Raw genomic sequence first — 16904 nt, forward strand, 5'->3', positions numbered from 1 at the left:
GCACTCGAGGCCAAGTTTGGGGTCTCGGATGCTGGCACTGAGCTGTACATCATGGAGCAATTCTATGATTACAGGATGACTGAAGAGCGCTCCGTGGTTGAGCAAGCTCATGAGACACAGTCATTTGCTAGAGAACTTGCGCACTTTAGTTGTATGCTACCGGACAAGTTTGTTGCCGGAGATATCATCACTAAGCTTCCTTCTTCATGGAGGAACTTTGCTACCTTACTGAAACATAAGAGACAGGAGTTTCCCGTCCCGAATCTCATTGGCACTCTTGATGTGGAAGAAAAGGCGAGAGTGAAGGACACACGTGCTCGAGGTATTGAGGGAGGATCTAGTGCCAATCTGGTACAGAAGAAGAACTTCCAGCCCCACAAGTTCAAGAACAAGGGCAAGTTTGATGGTAAAACAAAATTTGATGGGAAGAACAAGGTTGTGCAACACACGAACTTCAAGAAGAAGAATGACAAGAAGAAAGATGTTTGTCATGTGTGTGGGGATCCTGATCATTGGGCTCCTAGTTGCCCTAATCGCTATGACAAGCGTCATCCTGGGAAAGGCGGCAAGACCGCTAATGTTGTCATTGGAGACACTGACATGAAGGATGCTGGGTATGGTATATTTCCCACTATTCTTTCAGTATGTCATTCTCCTGATTGGTTGATTGACACGGGTGCTAATGTGCATGTATGCGGTGATATTTCCATGTTTTCGTCTTATCAGACCACAGGGACTTCAACCGTGCTGATGGGCAACGGTTCAAGTGCTTCTGTTCGTGGTGTTGGCACGGTCGATCTGAAGTTTACTTCGGGGAAGATCGTGCGGCTGAAGAACGTGCATTATGTCCCCTTCGTCAATAAAAATCTTGTTAGCGGATCTCTTCTGTGTAGAGGCTTGTCTTTGAGTCGAATAAATTTGTAATATCCAAGTATGGAACCTTTGTTGGTAAAGGCTATGAGTCAGGAGGCCTGTTTCGTTTATCCTTATCAGACGTTTGCAATAAAGTTGTTAATCATATTTGCAACAATAGTTAATCAAATGTGTGGCATTCACGTCTTTGTCATGTTAACTTTGGTTGCATGTCGCGACTAGCCAAATTGAACTTAATCCCTAGTTTCACCACTGTCAAGGGATCTAAGTGTCAAGTTTGTGTGCAAGCTAAGCAACCTCATAAGTCTCACACGACTGCAGAAACGAGAAATCTTGCACCACTAGAACTCATACATTCAGATCTATGTGAAATGAATGGTGTTTTGACAAAAGGTGGAAAGAAATATTTCATGACGTTAATTGACGACTCCACTAGATACTGCCGTGTGTATCTTCTGAAATCTAAGGATGAGGCTTTGAACTTTTTCAAGATCTATAAAGCTGAAGTGGAAAACCAACTTGATTGGAAAATCAAGAGGCTTAGGTCCGACTGTGGTGGAGAGTATTTTTCCAATGAATTTGATGCTTTTTGTGCGGAACATGGTATAATCCATGAGAGGACGCCTCACTATTCACCTCAGTTAAATGGAGTGGCTGAAAGAAAGAACCGCACTCTAATAGATTTGGTTAACGCCATGTTAGACACATCAGGTCTCTCCAAGGCATGGTGGGGGGAGGCGATATTGACTGCATGTCATATGTCCTAAAATGAGTTCCCACAAAGAATAAAGAGATAACTCCATTCTAGGAATGGGAGAAGAAAAGATTAAAACTCTCTTATCTACGAACCTGGGGTTGTTTGGCGAAAGTCAATGTGCCAATTCCAAAGAAGCGCAAGCTTGGACCAAAGACCGTGGATTGTGTTTTTCTGGGATATGCTTTTCATAGCATTGGTTATAGATTCTTGGTTGTAAAATCTGAGGTACCTCACATGCATGTCGGTACGATCATGGAGTCGAATGATGCAACTTTCTTTGAAGATATCTTTCCCATGAAGGATATGGCTACCTCATCTAATCAGGAGATGCCTAGTTCATCGAATCAGGAACCAGTTACAATTACCGAACCTGCCATTTTGATGGAACACTTTGAAAATCATGTGGAGGAGAAAAATAAAGTTCCTACTAGGAGCAAGAGACAGAGGACTGCAAAGTCCTTTGGTGATGATTTTCTTGTGTATCTCATAGATGACACTCCCAGTTCTATTTCAGAGGCCTATGCATCTGAAGATGCTGACTACTGGAAGGAAGCGGTTCGTAGCGAGATGGATTCCATCTTGGCGAATGAAACTTGGGAGATAACTGATCGTCCTTATGGGTGCAAACCTATAGGATGCAAATGGGTATTCAAGAAGAAGCTTAGGCCTGATGGTACTATTGAAAAGTACAAGGCTCGGCTCGTGGCTAAGGGTTATACCCAAAAGGAAGGTGAAGACTTCTTTGATACTTACTCACCTGTGGCTCGACTGACCACTCTTTGAGTTCTACTTTCACTAGTTGCCTCACATGGTCTTCTCGTTCATCAAATGGATGTTAAGACTGCTTTCCTAAATGGAGAGTTGGACGAGGAAATTTATATGGAACAACCAGATGGGTTTGTACTAGATGGTCAGGAAGGAAAAGTGTGCAAGTTGCTGAAGTCTTTGTATGGACTCAAGCAAGTTTCCAAACAGTGGCATGAGAAGTTTGAAAGAACTTTAACAACTGCATGCTTTGTTATAAACGAAGCTGACAAATGTGTGTACTATCGCCATGGTGGGGGCGAGGGAGTTATCCTTTGCTTGTATGTTGATGACATACTGATTTCCGGAACAAATCTGAATGTTATTAAGGAGGTCAAGGATTTCCTATCTCACTGCTTTGAGATGAAGGATTTAGGAGTGGCTAATGTCATTTTGAACATCAAGTTGTTGAGAGACAATGATGGTGGGATTACATTGCTTCAATCTCACTATGTGGAAAAGATCTTGAGTCGCTTTGGCTATAGTTACTGCAAGCCCTCTCCAACACCATATGATGCGAGTGTGTTACTTCGAAAGAATCGAAGAATTGCTAGAGATCAATTGAAATATTCTCAGATTATTGGCTTGCTTATGTACTTAGCCAGTGCTACAAGATCTGACATCTCTTTTGCTGTTAGCAAACTGAGTCGGTTTGTCTCAAAACTAGAAGATGTGCATTGGAAAGCTCTAGAGAGTGTTTTGCGTTATTTGAAAGGCACTACAAATTATGGAATTCACTACACTGGGCACCCAAAGGTGCTTGAAGGGTATAGTGACTCAAACTGGATCTCAAATGCTGATGAGATAAAGGCCACGAGCGGATATGTATTCACTCATGGAGGTGGCGTTGTTTCTTGGAAGTCTTGAAAGCAGACCATCTTAACGAGGTCAACAATGGAAACAGAACTCACATCACTAGATACAGGTACGGTCGAAGCAGATTGGCTTCGTCGGCTCTTGAATGACTCGCCGGTAGTTGAGAAACCTGTATTGGGTATCCTTATGAACTGTGACAATCAAACTGTGATCACGAAAGTGAGCAGCTCAAAGGATAACATGAAGTCATCAAGACACGTTCAGAGAAGGTTAAAGTCTGTCAGGAAAATGAAAAACTCCGGAGTTATTGCATTGGATTATATCCAAACGTTTAAGAATCTGGCAGATCCTTTTACTAAGGGTCTATCACGTAATGTGATAGATAATGCATCGAGGAAGATGGGTATGAGACCCACAATATGAGTTGTTCACAGTGGTAACCTATTCTTTGTGATCGGAGATCCCGTGAATTAGATGTGGAAGACAAGCTGTTGATCAACTGAGAGGAGAGTATCCTTACTATTAACAATACCATTCCATGAAGATGCAATACTCTCCTAATCTGCATGGCAGGTTGATGTATATCTTAATGTGTTCTAAGTGGCTCATTTAAGCAGAGATGTTGTCCTGCAGAACATCTTTTGAAGAACACACCTATATGAGTCTGATTGTTAAACGTCGCAATCTATGAGAGTAGGGTTCTCTCTAGTAAACTCATGAAAGGTCTTGGAGTATGACGCATAAGCTCCACCCGCGGGGAAGACCCACGGTAGCCACGTATCGGTCAAGGCTTTATGTGAAGCTAGATTCGCAGAAAACTTGCAGTTCAAGGCCTAGTCCACTGTTCAAGTTGCTTACTAGTGTAGCATAGAGTTCTAGGTGGAAGTTCAACTTAACAGTCTCCACTGCAGTACCGGTATATAAAACAGTGTTTTGGAACTAAAGGCAAATTTTTGTGTGCCTCTGGGATCTGGTGGGGGATTGCTGGAATTTAGTCTATTTTGGGACAGCCCAATAACTATTTCAGAAATTCCTAAATAAATCCTAGAGGCCCACTTAGCCCATTTGTGCAAAACAAGGGATACTACTAAAGTTTAGTCCCACACTGCTAGTTTAGTGGGAGTTGGACCTCCTTATAAGGGAGGCTCTTTTCCCACTTGTATGAGCATGAGAACAAGAGGGGCATCCACGCGGGCTCCTCCTCCGCCGCCCGCCTCGCCACGCCACGCCTCGTCACGCCGCGCCGCGCCGCGGGTTGCGGGAATGAGCCGAGCCGATGTCTAAATTTTTGTCACGCACGACGGGTATACGAAAGGTCATGCGGGAGCTGAAACGTTTTTTTGTAGTGGACACTGAATCCGAACGGCTCGCCTCTTCGGCTGAAGTCTGTTCGCTTCGTCTCCCTCTGTTGCTTCACCTCCCGTCGCAGCCTGTTCGCCTCCTTCTCCTGTGCCTATATAAGAGAGGTCGCTCCTCTCCAGAGAGACACACCAGAAGATCCTCTTCCTCTCGCCACAAAGTTCCTGAGCACTGCGTTGCTGCTACGATCTTCCCCATCCCGACTTGCGGCGTGCACCGCAGGTCGGGACAGTAGGCCTCCGAAACCGCACCTTTTGAGTTCTGTACGGGAGAAGGGTGATAAGGTTTTTGGGAAGCGCTCAGCGCGACTACTGACTTCTTCGTCACGGACGCCCCGGACTCCGACGACTAGTTCCCCGACGACGACTGCTTCGCCGACGTCGACAACCTCCTCGACGACATGGCTGGCGAGGACACCGACCCCAAGACCGGTGCATCTGCTCCCGTTCCGTACGTTCTCATACTCTTTCTGTTAGAGGTTCTGTCACAACTTCTTGCTCTAGTGTCTGTTCTAGACGTGTTCGGTTCTAGTTCATATATACAGATGCTATTTACCTTTTCTCTGTCGAATTGCATGACTTGTTTTACCTCTGCTATATTAGTCATGCTTTATCTAGTATTTCTGTCAATAAAATCATTCGGTAAATTGCTCATATTTCCAACACAATGAGCAACTTGGAATTGACAAAGCTCTAACAAACAACCACGGCAAAGATTTGGCACACTCACATCACTGAAGCAACATAAGGAGAAATAGCTACATATCTAAATATCATGCAAAGCTAAACAAGAAGCTCACATCATGAGTTCAAGTGACCAAAGCATAGTTTGTATTTTCTCGTAAAGAGTGTTTTTTATTATAACTCAAAATGTAGCATCAAACAGATACTCCCTCGGTCCCTCTGTAAACTAATATATAGGGTCAGTTCTTTTGGGTTGCTTAAAAAATAAGTTGCCTCTTGCCAGGTTAAAAAAGAAGCCACTCCCAAAATTTATTGAGGCTTCTATATTAGTCATCCCATAACTAGTCCAGAAGCGCCAATGAATAAGGAATGTGGCTTATGAGAAAAGCTGGGGAGGAGGTAGCTTATTTTTGAAGTCGCCAAAAGAACTGGCGCTAAGAGCGTTTAGATTACTAAAGTGGTGATCTAAACACTCTTATGTTAGTTTACGAAGGGAGTATAGCATAAGCCAAAAGTGACAAGTCTGACTAAAAACAGAAAAACAAACATAATGGCAACCGCAGATGCTTATTGAGATTGAAAATTATGATCAAGTGAAGGCGATGATTACAATCCCCAGCTTGTAGAATTCAGGATCTATAAATATGGCCAGTCACAACCTCAGCAATACACTACTAGTCCCATATTAGCAGTAGCTGATTGGCCAATTAGGCACTAACTAGGCAGAAAGAGGTATGGCGACGGAGGTCGCCGTTGTTCCTGGCACGAGGACGCCGGTGTCAGTGCTGGTTCTCATGGCACTGACCGTGGTCTGCCTATCCGCAAACGGCGCGGCGGCGCAGCAGGCAAGCGGCGTGGCGGCGACGTACAACCTGTACAACCCAGAGAAGATCAACTGGGACCTGCGCGCCGCCAGCGTCTTCTGCGCGACGTGGGACGCCGACATGCCGCTGGCGTGGCGGCAGAGGTACGGCTGGACGGCGTTCTGCGGCCCCGCCGGCGCGCACGGCCAGCCGTCCTGCGGCCGCTGCCTCCAGGTACGTACTCCGTCGATGGATGATTCGCGTAAGAAAATGTGCATCGTGTTATGGATCGCGCGTTGTTTGATCGGCGGGACGTTGTCACCTGCAGGTGACGAACAGGGCGACGGGGGCGCGTACGGTGGCGAGGGTGGTGGACCAGTGCGCCAATGGCGGGCTCGACCTTGACGCTGCCGTGTTCCAGCAGATCGACACCGACAGAGGCGGCGCCGCCAACGGCCACCTCGTCGTCGACTATGAGTTCGTCGGCTGCCAAGACTAAATGTGCATGGGAAATCAGTAGCCCCAGCAAGAAATAAAACGCAGTCGAAATCAATACTACTCGAGGCCTACAGCACGTGTTGTTTTCCGATTCTGAATATCTCGTCATCATGTAACTCATAATCGATAGTCGCAATGACAGCTTTTTATGTCCATCAAAGGCACGTAATCTGGCTACTGAATAACAAATTAGTTCATATAAACATCTTCAGCAAGTAGGCGCGTGCCATCGCGTTCAGTATTGGTTTTGACGCTCCTATGTTTGATAGCAAAGTATTGTACGAGTCTGTTGTTTCTCACCGTTATAGCCAAATATAGGTTAGAAGGCACCAAAAAAGACGGAAAAATGCAACGATTTGGTAGTTCAGATTAAACATACAGTTTGGGAACTTATAATTTACACAATCGCAAGAACGAAACCCGTCTCTGTCTGGCTTGGAAGATTTCAGCAAGAACAAGCAAGTCTGACCAGCAGCAGCACCACCACCATCAAGGCACGCAACGCAGGCGTGCAATCTGTCTGTTGCTTGATGCTGCATGTACCAAGTCTGCTGGAGTTGCAAAGTTCCATGTAAATCAAGCAAGATAAAGTGCACCACGAGTTTCGGTATTCTTGTGATTGCATATCAAACATCATAATGCCATAATGGTTAGAAAACTATCGTCAGGCAACAGGGAAGCATCTCTCTCCAGCCAGCGTGGGCAAGCTTGGCAGCTTCTACTGTTGTCAGACCATGTTAGTTCCAGTACCGAAACAAGGTTTCTCAGTGCCATGGAAAGGCAGTTTCAGCATCTTCGTTTTCCTCCAAACGACAAAAGATATGCATTCAAACTCAACTGGCGATCAACCAAGATCACAAATAACTAGAGCAAACGTCACCTCGCCAATAGATGGTCTGTCTGCGGTCTCTCCCCCTGACCGATCTAGTGAGCATGGTTCCACTGACTGGTTTGCAGAGCCCGACATCAATCACTGAAGTAACTTTCCTTTTCTCGTGATCCTCGTCCAAATGCATATCAAATAACATAGCCAGGCACAGAACTTGGTGGGTTAATATATAGTCCTCGTACGACCGAGGAAGAATTCGGAGGATGTGAAGATTCACCTGCAAGTCATAAGAGCAGTGAAACCATGAGAGACGTGCGACGAATGAAAATTTGAGAAAGAAGCTCATAATACAAACCTCAGCTTCCATTGCACGAAGATCATTGTGCCATTTCAAATCTCCGGTCTTTTCAGAAACCAGCTGCAATCTGAAAAGTGGTGGCCTAAGAGGATACTCCATGCTAATTTTAATCTGCAATTGCAAACCAACAGTGAGAAAGCAAGCACACATGGAGATTCTTGCAACAAGGCCTATAGGAAGAGTGGCTGGAAAATTACCTTGGCTTCCAGCATGACTTTTGAACCATTCTTCAAAGTTTTACTCAAGACCATGGTGAACTCTCTGGAAGCATAATCCTCCCAGGATTTATCTATAGTGAGGCTACCTTGCTCAGTTTCTTGGTCAGCACATGCCAGCTCCTCCAACTCACTGTCACTGTCCATTAAGAAATCAAGATCATCCTCATTTCTACCAAAACTGTGTGAGATGCTTAGCTTAGATGGTGCAGAGCCCTTTGATATAAGAGATAAGCCTCTAGAATGGTTTAGAACTTCAGGTGAGACCTCTGCCTGTGATACTTTAGAATCATCTGGCATATCTTCAGAGTGAACCACAATTGGAAGCTCACCATCCTCTCTGTTACCCTCGGTTTCTTGCCCATTTGTCACAGATCTTCTCTCCAAATCACTGTCAACACTTCCTGCAGGCCCACTCACCACTAAAGCAGAACGAGCCGAAGGCTCAGGAAAAACTCCTGTCAATGACCAACTGTGCATACTACACGATGGGGTGCGTGATGCCCATGGTGTATTCTCGTGTTCTATGTGAGGCCACCTCAGCTTAGTTAAATAACTAAGTTGCCACCTGTAAATGACAGACCCAAAAACTTCAAAGGGATGCATTCAATCAAGCAAGATATGCATAGGAGTCATAAGTAGCAAGAGAAAGATGGTTGACAAGAACCAGCTTAGATCAAAGAGAAGACATGAAGAAGCTTTAAACGAGGTGTTCACAATTTTTTTCCCAGGAAATGTTTCATTAACTCATGCAGCATGTCTCAGAATGACATGTACAATGAAGCAAAAGCATCATCCGACCAAAATTGTCAGCCAAAGTACAATGCACACATCTGTAAAGATCTATCATCCGGATTTGGCTATTGACATCCCAAACTGCAAACATGGTAGAGCAGGTGACTCACGTGAGAGCCATTTGTGCAATTTTCCGAGAGCGGATTCTCTGCAAAATAGTCTGTGCACGATTCTGCTGACGGTATAGTGCAAGCCCAGATGACAAATCAGCATTTCTCGACGCTCTGTTAGAACTATCCCCAACAGATTGAGGAACCTCCGGGAGGAAGTCTATACCAGCTAGATGCTGTGCCCACTTGTACGGACGCGAATCCTTTTCACTAAAATTTGGAGTCTCCCCAGCATAAAGCTTAGCCATCTGCATAAAATTCATAGGTCACCTTTTTAGATTGTATGGAGAAAAGCTACGGATAATCTGGAATCATAATGCCCAACAGCTTTTTTGCTGCCAAAAAATAAACAAAAAACATGGTAACTAAATGCTGCCTATGAAGACATAAATAAAAGGACAAAAGCATGTAAACTGATGGCCAGAGGCTTCAATAACAACAGGGATACATGTGAAAAGAAGCTGCTCTAGAAAACACACCTGATGAGGCAGCTCTAAGCCGGTGTCATCTGGAAATAGGTTGCACAGGATATTGCTGTCCATTCCATCTGAATCTTCAGATCCAACACAGACAACATTCAACTTTGCCAAGTATTCAAACCTCAAAGTGATGAGCTTACGACGCTTGGTTCCAGGATCTTCAGTATCATATACATGGAGAACAACTTTGAGTGGATGAAGTTGATATGCTAATGCAGGATTACTAGCTTCCTTTGAACTCTTCCTAGACCTTGATCTTCTTCTCTGAGCATCTTCTTCCTCATCAATTGCATCATCGTCCATCCTATTACTATCATCATTTGCCAAAGTACCTGCTATTGCAGATACATAAGAAACAATTCATCCATAATATTAATATCCTCAAAGTAATGACTTACAAACTGTCACATAATCAATTTGATTCCGACTGTGTTCATATGCTCAGAAACTCAAATGTAAAGATGAACAAAGCAGCAACTGTGTACTGTTGGCATGTTATTCCATTTCCAGTGGAAAAATAATAATAGATCACACAGCTTCTAAAAAGGCTTTGATAAATGTGCCTATGCTGCAATACAGAGCACAAACTGTTCTAAAACATTCACTAGGAAAAAAATTATGTTTGGTTATTAAGTGCCTCACATGACCAGCACGTCCCTTTTGCACTGTTATAAAAATAGTAACTCTAAAAGAATTTTGCAGAGACTATATAGGATACGTCCAAGGTTGCAAAAAAGTTTTTAAAAAAAGGACCACAAGTCCTTGTTCTTGCAAGGACACGACCACTCGTCTATTAAGAAACAGCAGTGTTGAGAAATGCAATAAAGGAACAAGTGCAGGGAGGCATAGCATGCTAGATTTACACATTAATCAGATGTGCTACATTCCAAACAGATATAACATACCCATTTCCTGTTTGGCTTGCTGTTGAGCAAAAGTTTGAGCGTCCTTTGTGCTTCCATTTACCTCCACTTCAATATTCTCGCCAAATGCTTCTTTCTGTCCTAACAACTGGGTGTAAGTTATATAAAGAGGAGATGGGAGCAACTCAGCTGCATGGTGCTGCTTTAATTTCTTAGTATGCAGCATCCCAAGCTGCTGCTGCACTGGCAAAGATGCTTTCTTCAGTGATTTCAAATGCGATGGGAGGCTTGAAAGGAACTTCTTCTGATTTGCAATTGTCCCCAGCAAACTGTTCTTCTGTTGTTCCAATTTCTCATGTCGCTCACATAGCTCTTTACGCTGTATCAGAATTAACACATATTTTAGATGACAGAAATCAAATCCTGAACAGACCAGCGACAGTGATAATCGACTTCTGACTAGCAAGGGCACACAGATTCAGAACACATGAGACACAGGCTATTTTATAGCAGGATGAAAAATCTATGTGCAGAATTCATGAATGAAATTATAGTAGTAGCACAAAGGACCCTCACACACATTTCTAATAGTACACAAACTGGCCTGGTGCATTGTACATGTAAGGTAAGTTAAATAGAGTTGCCAGCAGACATTGTATTCTAGTTATTAAACAAATGTTCGCCGGAACAGTGGTGAACCGAACACAGTAATAATCCAAATTTGATTCTAATAAGCAGCAGGAACCTCCCTACTTTTGTGATATAAAACCAATATCAGACCAATCTTGTACCAAGTTAAAGTTACTTAACATTTAGCTCAGCTTACATTTTCTAATCCTTGCAATTAAGTTTCCCAGCCTAAACATGATATGAAACCATTCATGTGCTCTCCATCAAGCTGAATTTAGGTTTTTCATGCATGTACGAAACCATGGACATCCTCTCCACTAACTACATTAGACCAGCAATCATCGAACAAACCACATCAAATTCATTTGATGATAATTAGGGCTCCTATGCGAGTGGCAGCTGATAACAGTACACAACCTGGACGAGCTCGAAGTTGAGGCGCTTGAGCATGAGGTCGTGGGCGGTGTCCGCCGCGAGAGTCTTGTCACGGATGTCAGCCGGCGCGGTGCGGTGGAACTCCTCCTCGGGGACGAGGTCTATCCCCGGGTGCTTCGTCTGGAAGTCGAGGCACGACCTGATGGCCTTGACGTAGTGGTTCTTCTCGTACAGCAGGTTGTGCAGCCTCAGCGTGGTGGAGTCCACGGGCGCCTTCGCCGCCTCCGTCTCCCCCTTCACCTTATCCTCCTCCATCAGTATCTCCCTGTTCACCTGCGCGCAAAAAAATAAAAAATCCAGCTCGAGTTGGAGCGGCGGATCTAGAGCTAGGGTTTCTGCTGCAAGGTGGGTCGGGGTTTTGGGGCGAGAGACGCACCTGGCGGAGCGTGATGAGGAGGAGGGACATCTGCGCGACGAGCTCGCGGAGCTCGGACTTGGGGGCGCCGTCCTTCTTGATGGCGAGTATGCGGGCGGCGACCTCCTCGACGGAGGCGCGGGTCTCGGCGAGGAGGTCGTGAAGGGAGCGTGGCTTTGGCGCGGTGGTGGCGCTGGGGGGACGCGCCGGTGCCTCGACGTCCATGGCCTCCGCCGCCAGCACCGTTGCCATGGATGCGGCCGGAGACGAGAGAGACGATGCCGAGCGCCGGAAGTGGGAGCGGAAGTGGTAAATGGGTCGGGTTCTGGCTGACCTAGTTCGTTCAGGTAAGATGCTCGGGCCGTTTCTTGGGAAATCGAGACCAGCCCAATTTTACGGAGGTATCCGGCCCAAATCAGGACAGGAACCGGCCGACAAAGCTACATGGGCCCTTTGTCTCAATAATAGAAGTTATCAAAAACTATAAATCTACATGAGAATTCTCAGAGGGCAACTGCTTAACGAGCGCTCCTTCGGGAGATCAGCGCCACTTGTCGCGCTCTCAGCCATTCGCCACGTGTCGCGCTCTGGGCGCTCCCTCCGGATTTTGTTTTTTTTTATTTTTCTGCACGCGTTTTCGGCTTTTTAAACGGTTTTTTTCGACATTTTGGTTTTCCACTGGTCTTCCTTAGCTTTTCGATAAAAAAAATTGGAAAAAAAATTACGTGAAAAAACGCGTTTTTTTCCTTTCGCGAGAGTCACGGCCGTGCCTCTCGGAAACGGAAAAAAAACATGTTTCCTATTTTTTTTCCTTTCGCGAGACTCATGGTTTTGCTTCCGCGAGAGGCACGGTTGTGCTTTCGCGAGAGTCACGGCCGTGCCTCTCGGAAAGGGAAAAAAACACGGTTTTGCTTCCGCGAGAGGCACGGTTGTGCTTTCGCGAGAGTCACGGCCGTGCCTCTCGGAAAGGGAAAAAACATGTTTTCTATTTTTTTCTTTTCGCGAGAGTCACGGTTTTGCTTCCACAAGAGGCACGGTTGTGCTTTCACGTGAGTCACGGCCGTACCTCCTCGGAAACGAAAAAAAACATGTTTTCTCTTTTTTTCCGCGAGTGTCACTGTTTTGCTTCCGCGAGAGGCACGGTTGTGATTTCGTGAGAGGCACGGGCGTGCCTCTTCGGAAAGGGAAAAAACCCGTGCTCCCGGTTTGGTTTTTTGTCCGTTTTTTCGTGGAAAAAAAAGTTCGTCAAAACCTATCAACATGGGATCTAGTTTTGAAGATCTCGACGCGAGGAATCCAACGGTGAAAGCGGTTCGAGATTTGGGCTCATGGTTTGAGAGATAAAACATTTTGAATAAACGGGTCTACGAAAAAAGGAAAAACTTCCAGGTTGCGATAAGTGGCGCGCTGCATGTGCGCACTTGTCGCGTTGGAGTGATCTTTGCAACGAGTACTCCTCAACTAGTGATTTCGGAATTCTCATTGCCTCAATAAAAATCTCAAAGTAAAAAAATATTACTAGAAAAGGAAGAGGGAGAGTGTGGAAGGAGTTGTAGTAGGACTTGAGGCTAATGCGCGCTACGCCACGCCATTCTTCACTCGTGAGATGAACTCTTCAATTTTGCTAAAGCACATCTAGATGTGTCATAAGTATAACACATCTAAGTCCTATATTATTGATCTTACGCGAAGATTCATGTAAGTATTTATTATTTCTTTTCTTTTTATACTTGATTAAGTCACTTAGATATGCAATAATTATGGCACATCTAGATATGTCCTAGACATTTCCTTAACTCTTTTATTTTCAAGTATGTTATTGCGATCAGTTGTTTTATTTTGACTTTATCTGTGTTGGCTTGTGTTTTAATTATGTTCTGCCGGTATTTTTTGGTTCATATATCATGTCAGGCTGTTTTTCGATAAAGGGCGATTTTATTATCTCAGAATGTAGCATCAAGGGGATACAAAACATTATGAGTAACACCCGACCTCTGCATAACTGAGATGCACACAGCCAAATCCAAAAGTCTGACAAAAAACATGAAATATAAACCGACATATCGGCAAAAGTAAAGTCCTATAGACCGACACTATGCCTATGTCGAAGGTGGTGGTGGATCGACCCGGAGATTATGCTGCCACCCATGTTGGGAAAAAACCTCCGTAGCCACCTGCTTCAACCGCGTACACACCGCCTTGAACAACGATTGGTGCTCCGATCGTTGTAGCATAGACCACGTATGAAGCGATTGCGTACAACGGAAAATAACCTGCAGAGGAGAAGCATTTTTTCCATTAAAAACCAAATCGTTTCTACATAGCCAGAGCGACCAAATTAAGGCGTACGCTCCCACCCTTATAAGCGCTTTAAACTTATTTGGAATACCGTCCAACCAGTGACCAAATATATTGGCAACACTTGTGGGCGGATATAAATTTGACGCTATTTGGATGATTCACCACGTAGAACGTGCAAACTTGCATTGGAAAAAGAGGTGTTTAATTGTCTCGTCATGAGTACAAAAACAACACTTCTTACTCTCTGGCCAGTTGCGATGTCAGGCTGTTGTTGGAGACATTATTTGTTTCGAGAAAAAAGTGAAGTTGTTTGGTGCATGGTTGTAATGTCTTTTACACATTTTGGCCTCGGTGTCAACTGGTGGTAGTTGTTTGAGCCTCTTTGGAGCTCATATTCCATGGTAAAACTATGGAATTGCTGCTATAACGCTGACATGAGCGTGCACACGAAGCTCTGCCCGTCAGCTTGGCTCCCTGCTCCTCTCATTCATCTAGTTATTTTTCCGCTCACCCCACTGCTAGCTTATAAAAAAAATTGGCTACCTCTTTTCTATTTAAAAAGTTAGTTAAGTTAAAAGATATTCAAGGATTTTAAAAGATATTACGAACTTAAGTAATCATGAATTTAAAAAAAATGTTCATGAATTAAAAATATATTCATGGATTTAAAAAATGTTTACAAATTAAATAAGTTTTCAAATTAGTAAATGTTCACAAACTAAAAATGTTTGTTAACAGTCAAAACCTTCACAAATTTACTAATGGAACTGAAAAAAATGTTTTTAATGTTCACAAATTTTAATAAGCCCTAACTAATAAAAATGTGAAGAAAAAAGTAATAAAACTAAACAACAAACACCGTTACAGGTGGGGCCCTTAGCGACTCCAAGGCCCTGAAACATTAGGACGCTTCAAATAAAGGGAGCTTATAGTATCTCTACAGATAGATTTATTTACGACATCGGCCAGGCTGCATGAGTAGCTCACCCAGATCAATTAAAATCATCACCCACAACTGCTTTTGCTGGCCCCGGTAGGGGAGCGGCGACAATGGCGCATCGACGGCTCATTCTGACGGCAGTAGTGGTCGTTCAGTGGTTTGGGAATCTCAATGTAATTTTTTATATTTTTGAGATGTTTTGTACTCCCAGTGATTTTTTTATAATATACCTGATCTTTTTGCAGAAAAAACTTATAATTTTTAGAATTTAATTTGTTTGTTTGATAGAGAGATGAATTCTTCGATTTTATGCAAGTTTGATTGCTTATTGCTTATTTCAGAGGATTTTTTAGGCGTATTCATTAAAATGGCAGAAGAGAGTGTTGTCCGGTTAATTTACGAAAACCCAGACAAAAATCGTTACAACACGCTTCATAGGATATTGCGCACCACTCAACCTAGCTACCGAGAAAAGCACGCACCACCGATAAGAGGACGCCGTGGAGGCTTCCTACAATATCATCGTGAGGATGATCTTAGCAGCCTCCTTGCCTGTTTAACCATCTTGGCTGATAAATGAGTGCCATTTGGAGCCTAATTGTTTCACTGCTATTGAGTAGTACTCCCGGGTGTACTATGGAGGGGGGCCTGTTGTGAAATACTATTATCAGACGACTTTCGCGTGCTCTCGGCACGTCACTTGTGCGTCGTCCTGGCTGGCGGGATTGGGGTCGACGGTCAGCGGAGGTTCCTAAGCTCCCTATCTTCTTCTTCCTCCGGCGTATCGATTTCCGCCTCCCGTTGTGATCGAGTTGCTGCTTATGCGCGCGGAGGTCTCCAGGCTCTCTTCCGGCGTGGCGGCCTTCGGGCCCTCATATATGCTGATCCGCTCAAGCGTTCTTTCAGTTAGGTGCCAACAAAATGGCGACTGCGAGAGCTCGGTACACCATGGCCATGGCCATCGTCCTTCTCGCCACGCTCTCGGCCTCCCACACCGCGTCGTGCCTGGTCCGGCCGCACGACGTCGTCGGCTGCCAGCCCAGCAGGTACGTCCCGGGCACTGCGAGACGAGCAACAGCCCGGACTGCTGCGTCGATGGCAAGCAGTACCTGCAGTTCCTCTGCTCGCCGCCCGTCTCCTCCGCCACCTGGGCAGGTCCTCACGGTCAACGGCTTCGGCAAGGGCAAGGACGGCGGCCTCCCGTCCGAGTGCGACGGCGCGTACCACGACGACTTGGAGATGGTTGTCGCGCTCTCCACCGGCTGGTTCAGTGGCATGTCCCGCTGCGGCCGCAGCATCAAGATCACTGCCGCGAAGGGTGGCGGCTCGGTGTACGCCAAGGTGGTGGACGAGTGCGACTCCATCCACGGTTGCGACGCCGAGCACAACTACGAGGAGCCGTGCGCCTCACCAGCGGTGTGGGACGCCCTGGGCCTTGACCAGAGCATCGGTTTGCAGGATGTCACCTGGTTTGATGAGTAAACAAGTGAAATCACTAATTGAGGAGTATTCATTGCAAAGATCATTCCAATTCCCCTGGTTGCGACAAGTGGCGCACATGCAGCGCGCCACTTGTCGCAACCTGAAAGTTTTCCCTTTTTTCGTTGATCTGTTTATTCAAAACGTTTTATCTCTCAAACCGTGCGTCCAAATCTCGAACCGCTTGCACCGTTGGATTCCTCGCGTCGAGGTCTTCAAAACTAGATCCCATGTTGATAAGTTTTGACGAACTTTTTTTCACGAAAAAAACCAGACGAAAAAACCGAACCGAGAGCACGGGTTTTTTCCCTTTCCGAAAGAGGCACGTCCGTGCCTCTCGCGGAAGCAAAACCATGACTCTCGCAGAAGAAAAAAAAAGAAGAGAAAACGCTTTTTTCGTTTCCGAGGAGGCACGGCCATGACTCTCGTGAAAGCACAACCGTGCCTCTTGCGGAAGCAAAACCGTGACTCTCGCGAAAGAAAAAAAAACACATTTTTTCCCTTTCCGAGAGGCACGGCCGT

At 45.1% G+C, this 16904-nt stretch overlaps 2 protein-coding genes across 3 annotated transcripts; one reads left to right on the top strand and one right to left on the bottom strand.

The window, feature by feature from the left end:
- The first annotated feature begins 6026 nt into the window (after window positions 1–6026).
- LOC123145698 (pathogenesis-related protein PR-4) lies at window positions 6027–6925 on the top strand. Its single transcript, XM_044565171.1, has 2 exons — window positions 6027–6329; window positions 6424–6925. Exons 1-2 carry the CDS (start codon window positions 6027–6029, stop codon window positions 6592–6594), a joined length of 474 nt encoding a protein of 157 aa, XP_044421106.1. The 3' UTR covers window positions 6595–6925.
- Window positions 6926–6934: 9 nt separating this feature from the next.
- LOC123145697 (THO complex subunit 5A) lies at window positions 6935–11990 on the bottom strand. 2 transcript variants are annotated; one of them, XM_044565170.1, is made up of 8 exons: window positions 11684–11990; window positions 11290–11580; window positions 10285–10621; window positions 9380–9711; window positions 8901–9148; window positions 7978–8563; window positions 7778–7891; window positions 6935–7699 (listed from the first exon to the last, which is right to left on the bottom strand). In XM_044565170.1, exons 1-8 carry the CDS (start codon window positions 11912–11914, stop codon window positions 7448–7450), a joined length of 2391 nt encoding a protein of 796 aa, XP_044421105.1. In that variant the 5' UTR covers window positions 11915–11990; the 3' UTR covers window positions 6935–7447. The 2 variants fall into 2 exon arrangements, with proteins under 2 accessions (XP_044421105.1, XP_044421104.1); XM_044565169.1 differs by having other exon boundaries at window positions 9380–9714.
- Window positions 11991–16904: the final 4914 nt, after the last annotated feature.

The sequence above is a fragment of the Triticum aestivum genome, chromosome 6D (genome assembly GCF_018294505.1).
Source record: "Triticum aestivum cultivar Chinese Spring chromosome 6D, IWGSC CS RefSeq v2.1, whole genome shotgun sequence".
In the NCBI taxonomy this organism is placed as follows: Eukaryota; Viridiplantae; Streptophyta; class Magnoliopsida; order Poales; family Poaceae; genus Triticum; species Triticum aestivum.